Source organism: Ursus maritimus, unplaced genomic scaffold (genome assembly GCF_017311325.1).
Source record: "Ursus maritimus isolate PB19 unplaced genomic scaffold, ASM1731132v1 scaffold_25, whole genome shotgun sequence".
Taxonomy (NCBI): domain Eukaryota; kingdom Metazoa; phylum Chordata; class Mammalia; order Carnivora; family Ursidae; genus Ursus; species Ursus maritimus.
Genome location: NW_024425008.1, coordinates 23,349,731 through 23,358,195, shown reverse-complemented (window position 1 = coordinate 23,358,195; position 8,465 = coordinate 23,349,731). Strand labels below are relative to the sequence as shown.

Here is an 8,465-nt window from a genome sequence, read left to right as displayed (position 1 = left end):
AGCCGGAAGTTAAGGCGGGGAGGGGCGGGGGGTGGAGGGAAAAGCAAGCCAGGAGGTTCTACGGCCGCTTCTAGTAGTTTCCAGGCGCTGCCGGGCGGCTGGGACCAGGCGGTCCTGAGGCTGTGGCTGTGGCTGCTCGGGACCTGGTGGCGGTGCGACAGGAGAGCCGATGGCCAAGTGGGGTGAGGGCGACCCACGCTGGATCGTGGAGGAGCGGGCGGACGCCACCAACGTCAACAACTGGCACTGGTGAGGGCCAGCGGGCCAGGCCGCGGGAGCGCTCCGGCCCGACCAGGGTTGCGGGTCCCTAGAACCTTGGTCGGAACAAAGCCAGGGCCCGGGCAGCCCTACCCGGAGATGGGGGTGGGTTCTTCCTGTGGCAGGGATCCGAAGTCCCAGGTCTCTCCACACACCGCCACCTGCCTCTGTTTTAGTGTTTGGAGGGCAAGGGGGCGACGGGGAGGGCTGCACCCAGAGGTGGGGTTCCAGAGATACGAGAACATAACCTCCTAGCCTATGCATCCAGCCTGAGCGGGGACATGCTTCCCACACGTGGCCGGAGGAGTCAGTGAGACCCATACCGCCGTGGATTGTGTTGGGAGATTGCTGAGTTAGGCTGGGGGCCGCGGGGCCGAAATTGCTATTTTGCGGCTTACCGGTGAAATTCAGAGTCAGTCGTAGGGGACCACTGCCTAAGTCTAGAGGGCAAAGGTTCGGAACGTGTTCTAAAGGTGCTGAGAGCTTAGTGATGCTTAAGATGCCATGGCCTCTCACCCGGAACTATTCATTTGCTTGTGTTGTAACTCCCGGGACTGCCCCTGGTTGCCGGGCAATCATGGTTTTATAACGTAACCAGTTTTAAAAGCCTCTTCTCCTTTATGAAATTAAAAGTACTATTTCCTTATCTTTTCACTCCACTGAACTTTGTTCACACTGTCTTTACTGTGTTTTTACTTTGTAGCAGTTCTTTTCACTGCTGGTTTCTCTACTATTTAGTACCTTGGGAGGCAGAAAGTGATTTTTCTTCTCTGTATCTCAGCCTGGCTCCTCTCCTCTTAACATACATAGAGTGTTTGATCTAATTTTTGTTTGTTTTGAAGTCCTGACTTACACTGTTTCCATGGCCATCTAGAGGACACAGAATGTGTAGGGGATTTTTAGCACCACCCGAATTTGACAGGTCAGAACACTGTACTAATGAGGTCAAGATTATCAGTTTATCACTTACTGGACTTGTTAGCTAAATACTGCATTCTACCCCCCACTCTTGTACTCCTGACCTCAGCAGGATGGTCACAGTTTTCCATTTGGTCAAACGGGGGCGCCGTGTTTAAGTGTCAGAGACTGACCCTAGCACCATCATGCTGAGAAAGGAAAGCATCATTTCCCGTTTGACTTGTAACCATTCCATGCAGCCGTTGTCTTTATTGACAATAGGATTCCTTGTCTTCCTAAAAGAGGATAACACGTTTGTGGATGTACTGGAGTGGGACTGATCTTTTCAAACTATGTGTCAGGCCTCTTTTAACCTTGGATTCTCTTGCACAGAGCAAGCAGTGTATCTTTCATTTGGCTGCTGCTGCATAGCTTTATTTCTGTTTTGCAGGACAGAGAGGGATGCTTCAAATTGGTCCACGGATAAGCTGAAAACACTGTTCCTGGCAGTGCGGGTGCAAAATGAGGAAGGTAAATGTGAGGTGACAGAAGTGAATAAGCTTGATGGAGAGGCATCCATTAACAATCGCAAAGGCAAACTTATCTTCTTTTATGAGTGGAGCGTCAAACTAAACTGGACAGGTAAGTCTATGCCAGGCTGTTAGGATCAACATTAACCGCATTTTGGTTGACCTGTTGAGGAGCTGGGGAGAACAGTTTGGGTAAAGTTAGGAAGTCTTCCAGGGAGACAGTGCTGCTTTGGAGACCTGTAGCAATCAGCATTGGGTGCCAGAATTTCTCTGCTGCTTTGGGACACTAAATGCATTTCCTCCCCGGGGGAATCTGACAAGTCCCCACCAGTGAAACATTTGGGCCACTGAATCTTTGGGCCACATAATATGTTACGAAATTTTATATAAGGTAATATTTCTCAGACTAGCTAACTTTTATCTCTTGGGTGATTGATTTAAAGGTGAGGGGCGCCTGGGTGGCGCAGCGGTTAAGCGTCTGCCTTCGGCTCAGGGCGTGATCCCGGTGTTATGGGATCAAGCCCCACATCAGGCTCCTCTGCTATGAGCCTGCTTCTTCCTCTCCCACTCCCCCTGCTTGTGTTCCCTCTCTCGCTGGCTGTCTCTATCTCTGTCAAATAAATAAATAAAATCTTAAAAAAAAAAAAAAAATAAAGGTGGGAAGGGGGATTTTTTTGGTCTTGATCTTTTTTTTACTTTCTCCGGTGTGAGTCTACCAGTTTCGACTACTATGCTAATGAAGTTTGTACGTGACTATAATTTGGGGCAGTTTTATTCTCTAGTTTATGTCCCTTCTGTGGTGGTATTGGCAAAGAAATAGAGCCATGTATATGCCCCACCTAGATGGTTCTAATAGTTGGGAGGCTGAATTTTAAAAGGCACTAAAGCTAAAGGAATACATGTAGGGGGCAAAACATAAAATAGATATATACTTCAATGAGCATTTCTCAAGTAAATGGTAATAAAGAAGGGAAAAGTAAATCTATCTGTTCATAACTTTTTTAAAAAAACTACGGAAGTACAGTAGTCTGAAAGGACCCTTACATGCCCCCTTGTCCAGTCCTCTTTTTAGAGATTGAGAAGCTGAGGTCGAGAGAAGTGAAGATAAATGTCTTGTTGGTTAATTCTGAAATATAGTCAGTTCTGCTATAACGTCACCCATGTGTTGTAAAAATCACCATAGTGTGTGAAGTTGCTCAACCAATACTACAGGGCTTATGGGGGAGGACAGGGTTAGGGACAGGACACAGTACTCAAACCCTTCATTGGTGACACGTTTTTTAAGTGTAGGAAGTAAAAATTGATAGCACAGTTCTGCACATGTTCGATGGGAAGAAATACATAAATAGTAAACATGCTGCTTTACCTTGAAAGAGACCCGAAGTTCACTCGGGAAAGTGGGCATCGGGAGGGTTGCAGCACGCGGATTACTGTAAATTGGCGGAAGGAGGGTCAGCTGAAATCAGAGGGAATGGTCTGACACCAGTGTGGGTGGCATGGCTCGTAACACATGGGGAACTGAGGTAGCCAGTAGAGAAAGGTCTGGGAAGTGTGTGTCTCATTCCTGTGCAGCGCCTTTCAGCTGGTGTGGTTTGGTGTGTGTTCACCTGGTATTTCTCAGAAATCCCGTATTAGCAAGCGTGAAATTCATACTGTGATCACGTTATCCCCTAATATGTCAGTCGCACTGGAATAAACTTCTGTTTCCAGAACAAGCATCTCAGCAGAACTGACTGTCTCGATTATTGACCCGAATTCTCCCTGGCAGAATTCACACTAGTGCCACATCCACTTAGCTCTCAGTCCCATGCAGTAATAAAACAGTTGGCCTCAACAAATTTAATGAGGAAAGACATTTCTTCTGGGGAAGTGGGGGGAGGGTTGATTGCATCTGGTGTTCTCTTCAGTAATTCCAAAGAAGTATAAGCAGAGGAGTAGTTGGGACTCCAGAGCAGACTTTGCCTGCAGGAGAGACTAATGACATTGCATTACTTTTGACAGGTACCTCTAAGTCTGGAGTGCAGTACAAGGGACATGTGGAGATCCCCAATTTATCCGATGAAAACAGTGTGGATGAAGTAGAGGTTTGTGCTTCCTAATTCCTCATCTGAGTCTTCCACATCCTCTATTCTCAGATGAGAAGAATGACCTGTCATTCACGATTAAAGCCCAGGCTGGGTCCCAGCATTCAGAACCTCAGTCTGCAGAGGATTTTCTAGGTCTGTGGTGCCGTGGGGAGCTGCCAGCATAGCTCGTGCTATTTAATGACTCTATCTTAGCTAGTAACTTGGGTTCTAACGTTAGCCACCGTGGCTTTGGCAGAGAGAACTCGAGAAAGAACACTCCTGGGGACTGGAAAAATACCCCAGCCCTCACACGTTTCCTTTGGAAATGTCAGCAGTTCTCTCATTGCGCGGCATCCACATTCCACACTGTGGGTGCCCCTCAAGTTATTTACCACCTACTTCTGATCTTTCACTCAGATTAGTGTGAGCCTTGCCAAAGATGAGCCTGACACAAATCTCGTGGCCTTAATGAAGGAAGAAGGGGTGAAACTTCTAAGAGAAGCAATGGGAATTTACATCAGCACCCTCAAAACAGGTATCCCTTGAGTAGTTCTGTATGCCTTCAGGAAGTAGCTCCTCCCACCCCCAGCCAGCAGACTCTGATTAAGGGGCCTGACCGTCCTTTCTTTGACAAATGAATAAAAATTTGGGGGGAGGGGGCTTATTTCATCTCCAAGTCAGTCTATAAACTCAATAAGGGAAAGATTTAGATGTGGGTTGTCTGATACATTGACTGTTGAGCTCTTGAAATGTGGCTAGTCCAAATTGAGTTGTACCATGAGTATAAAATACAGTGGGTTTTGAGAACTTGGTACAAAAAAAGAATGTGAATGATCCATAGCATTTTTATATTGATAATCTTGAAACGATTGTTTGGATATATTGGGTTAAATATATTATTAAAATTAATTTCACTTGATCATTTTAACGCTATAATGTGGCTACTGGAAAATGTGAAACTGTGTGAGGCTGACCTTGTGTATCTGTCAGACAGCGCTGATCTAAAGACCCGGCGTCCCCAGACTCAGCACAGTGCTGGACTATCTTTGATAAGCATCCTCCAGGGACACTTAGGGGGTCATTAGGTAGCAGTTAGCTCAGTTCTCCCCCGAGAATTCCAGTTCTGCCAGTGTGTTCTCTTCTTGGTGTCGGAGTACGTAGCATGGCTGTCAAAGGGAAACAGCATAGAAGGTGACCCCTCTTTTGGTGGGAACTCGTGCTCTGGTGCCGAAACTAGTCATGGCTGCTCTACAGAGGTAAGGCAGAGTGGAGAAGGGGGACTAAACCTGCATCCGTGGGCATCGTGCCCTCCTCTGAAGTCATTGCAAGGGCCACTACATTCATTCACTCCTATCCATAGTAGATCTCGTGTACATTAAACAAGTTGTAATGCTTCTAATGGAGTCGGGTTCAGAACAATCCTAGTTAACATTCTGTATTCTACAGCATACGCTCAGATACCTGTCTGGCATAGACCAAAAGGTAAAGGCATGAAGTAGAAAGACTCTTCTTTCTCTGTTATGACCTCATTCCGGGGTAAGATGGCCATGTGTGTCAAACTCTAAAGAAACCCCAAATCTCAGCTACTAAGAAATAACTTCAGGAGTGGGGATTTTATCTTTTCAGAGTTCACGCAGGGCATGATCTTGCCTACGATGAACGGGGAGTCCGTAGACCCAGCCGGGCAGCCAGCACTGAAAACTGAGGAGCGCAAGGTAAATAAATGGTGTTTCCATGTGCTTTTCTGTCTGAGTTTAACCTCCAAGCCAGAGCGGCATGTGATCTGCCCATGGTGCGTTACACGGAGTCCGCAGTATGTAGTTGTTTATCTGTCTCTCTTTAACCTGGTTTTTATTCTTTTAGAACAGACTTCTAGAGCAAATGGGAGCTCTCAGGGGCTTCTGAGTTTGAGTCTTGATTACATTTAACACCAGTTAGGAGGTTATGAACACAGGATCGTGTTTACCTTATATATGGCTTCGATATTACTTCTAAGTGGGGTATTGCTTTTTCCTACTTTCATACTGGAGGTCTCATGAAGGTCCTGGGGTTAGATCACTACACTGACCTGTCAGGAAATGGATCGATCTCACCACATTTGCCGGGTGAGCAAATATTTTTTGTGGAGATGGAACCTGTGTGGTTCAGGCTCAGCACTTGGTCTGCTGCCCTGTTGCCCTTTTGTCAGCACAGTGAAGGGAATTCCAGAGGGAAGCTGGCTGCTTCCAGCTCTTTAAGCACAGACTTTTTCTTTGAAAATTACACTGAGTGCCTCAGAAATACCTCATGATTGGCCCCATCCTTTGGTCAGTGGGGTTCTCAGTGAGTCTCTCCTCCTTCACCCGGAGCGGTGTTTTCAGTGGGAACTGAGGATATTCTGGGCAAGTTCCCCTCATGACTGCAGCATCCATGCACATCCCCTCCAAGCCCCTGGGATAGCACTAGAGGCAAAGACATTTGTGAGGATGAGTAACAGGCCTGTCCTGGAAGCCTCGTGAGTGCCGGTTTCCCCATCCCTTTCAACCTTTCTCACTGCCACCTCCACAGGCTAAGTCTGCTCCTTCAAAAACCCAGGCCAGACCTGTTGGTGTCAAAATCCCCACTTGTAAGATCACCCTTAGAGAAACCTTCCTGACCTCACCAGAGGAGCTCTATAGAGTCTTTACCACCCAAGAGGTAAGTATAATCCTGTCCTTCAGGCCTCATGGCATCTGCTCTTGTGGGGTGACTTGGGTTGTGGGCACGTCCCCTCTGTGTGCAGAGCGGGTACTGAAAAGCGGAGCTGTGAGGTTTTCCCTCCTACAGGCAGAGGAAGAGGAAAAACCCTTCTGTTCACCCTACTCAGCAAAGTGGCTATGCCTCCTTTTTCCTCCCATATACTAGTTTTGGGTGGTGTGAGTGGGCACCACGGGAAGCATTCTTGTCAGAGAAGGGAATGGATCTGAAGGAATGACATCCTGGATTCACAAAGCACTACGCAAGTCAAAGCCTTGAGTAGTGGCTGTTCCTTCGTAGTGGAACAGAATAGAAACTGGTCATTGGGCAGAGTGGTACCTTTGGAATTGAGAGCTGAGGTGTGGAAGTGTCAGCTGGCATTTGCCTGTGGGTCCCACTGAGAGGGACGTCTTCTTCCTACCTCCTTTTTTTCCACAGCTCGTTCAGGCCTTTACCCATGCTCCCGCAATGTTAGAAGCAGACAAAGGTGGGAAGTTTCACCTGGTAGATGGCAACGTCTCTGGGGAATTCACTGATCTGGTGAGTGCCTGCTAGCCCCAAACCCAGAATGTAGTCTCCGGTCAGAAGAATATATTGTTCCTTCTTTTTCCGGCTCCATAGGTAAAATCTAATCTCTCCGGTTAGTAAAAGCTCATTTTTGATTTTCAAAAGAACGTTGCAGTTAAATTCTCTTGCTTTCCTAGGATTTTTTTCCTCAGTGGAGTAAAATTAGTTCTTCCTGAAAAAAAGGCTTTGTGGAAGAGGGGTCATATATATCGGTGGGTGGTGGCTTTCCATTTGCAGCACTGAAACGTCACCTGGGCACAGCCGAGCCGACCCGACTTCGGTGGCAGAGAAATGGGGCTGGGATTGGTCAGAAGCCTCCAACTCCACAGTCGTCCGCTTTGTGTCCCTAAGTGGTGGAATCGCACAGATGATAGACTCCGTACGAAAGGCAGATGGCTGCTTCCAGCCAGGCTCAGGGACGTGGTGGTCCCCGGTACAGACTGATCTCTTTGATTATTTTAGGTCCCCGAGAAACTGATCGTGATGAAGTGGAGGTTTAAATCTTGGCCAGAAGGTAAGTATACGGATTTGCTTGTGGCCATTAGCCCCAGAACTCGTTCTTTTCCCCTCGTCTCAAATCCTGATGGAAACCCTGGATCTGAAACCTCCCTCCTCTCTGCCTTTCCCCAGGGCACTTTGCCACCATCACCTTGACCTTCCTTGACAAGAACGGAGAGACTGAGCTGTGCATGGAAGGCAGAGGCGTCCCGGCCCCCGAGGAAGAGAGGACGCGGCAGGGCTGGCAGCGGTACTACTTTGAGGGCATCAAACAGACCTTTGGCTACGGCGCACGCTTATTTTAGGGCTGGCAGCAGGGGGCAGCCCGCTCCTTCGGTCCAGCCCTCTCCTGACTGGGGCTTGGGACTCCCAGGATTGCACCATCCCAACCACTAACTTGGGGCTGGGGCCCCTTCCCTCCACGTATACCTGGGGTTTGTGCATGTTTTCTGCTGGGTGGGATCAGAGGGCGATTTCTCTTTTATGTGTACATACGCTAAATAAACGTAATTTAAAAAACGTGCATAACCAGAAGCCTGTGTGGACGGGGTGGCTGGTATTAACGAGTTCCCTTGAAGATAATTAAAGGGAAAAAAACAGGTTTTGTTTACATTCTGGCTAAGGGTAGAGGCGTGAAGGAAAGCCTGCGTCTCACCAGCATTCCTGCGCTCGTCTCCTTTCTGCAGACGGGTCCAAAACTGCTGCTCCCCTCACGGACGGAAGACAGTGTGGGAGGGTGCTCTGGGGTAAACCGTGCCAGAAACCTTAATGCCGGCAGAGGTGGCGTCCCGGGCTCTCCTCTCTGTGTGGCCTCTCAAATCCTCCTGCGGGAGCAGACGAGCACGGGGTGCTGCTGTGAGCTGCGGAAAGCTGCCCACGCTGTGGCAGGGGAACGGTGGGCCTCAGGTTCACGGCTCCTGCTTACCAAGCAGTT

The 8,465-nt window shown here is 48.3% G+C and overlaps 1 protein-coding gene across 1 annotated transcript; it reads left to right on the top strand.

Moving 5' to 3' along the window:
• The first annotated feature begins 7 nt into the window (after nucleotides 1–7).
• Nucleotides 8–8,065, top strand: AHSA1 (activator of HSP90 ATPase activity 1). The gene is made up of 9 exons (XM_008702901.2): nucleotides 8–249; nucleotides 1,607–1,797; nucleotides 3,687–3,769; nucleotides 4,169–4,286; nucleotides 5,378–5,466; nucleotides 6,299–6,427; nucleotides 6,905–7,006; nucleotides 7,496–7,547; nucleotides 7,664–8,065. The coding sequence occupies exons 1-9, from the start codon at nucleotides 170–172 to the stop codon at nucleotides 7,834–7,836; spliced, it is 1,017 nt and encodes a 338-aa protein (XP_008701123.2). The 5' UTR covers nucleotides 8–169; the 3' UTR covers nucleotides 7,837–8,065.
• Nucleotides 8,066–8,465: the final 400 nt, after the last annotated feature.

Coding starts and splice junctions, on each gene's coding strand:
- AHSA1 (XM_008702901.2), top strand. CDS start 170: ATGGCCAAGTGGGGTGAGGGCGACCCACGCTGGATCGTGGAGGAGCGG. Junction 5,467..6,298: donor TGAAAACTGAGGAGCGCAAG/GTAAATAAATGG, acceptor CCACCTCCACAG/GCTAAGTCTGCTCCTTCAAA. Junction 7,007..7,495: donor CTGGGGAATTCACTGATCTG/GTGAGTGCCTGC, acceptor TGATTATTTTAG/GTCCCCGAGAAACTGATCGT.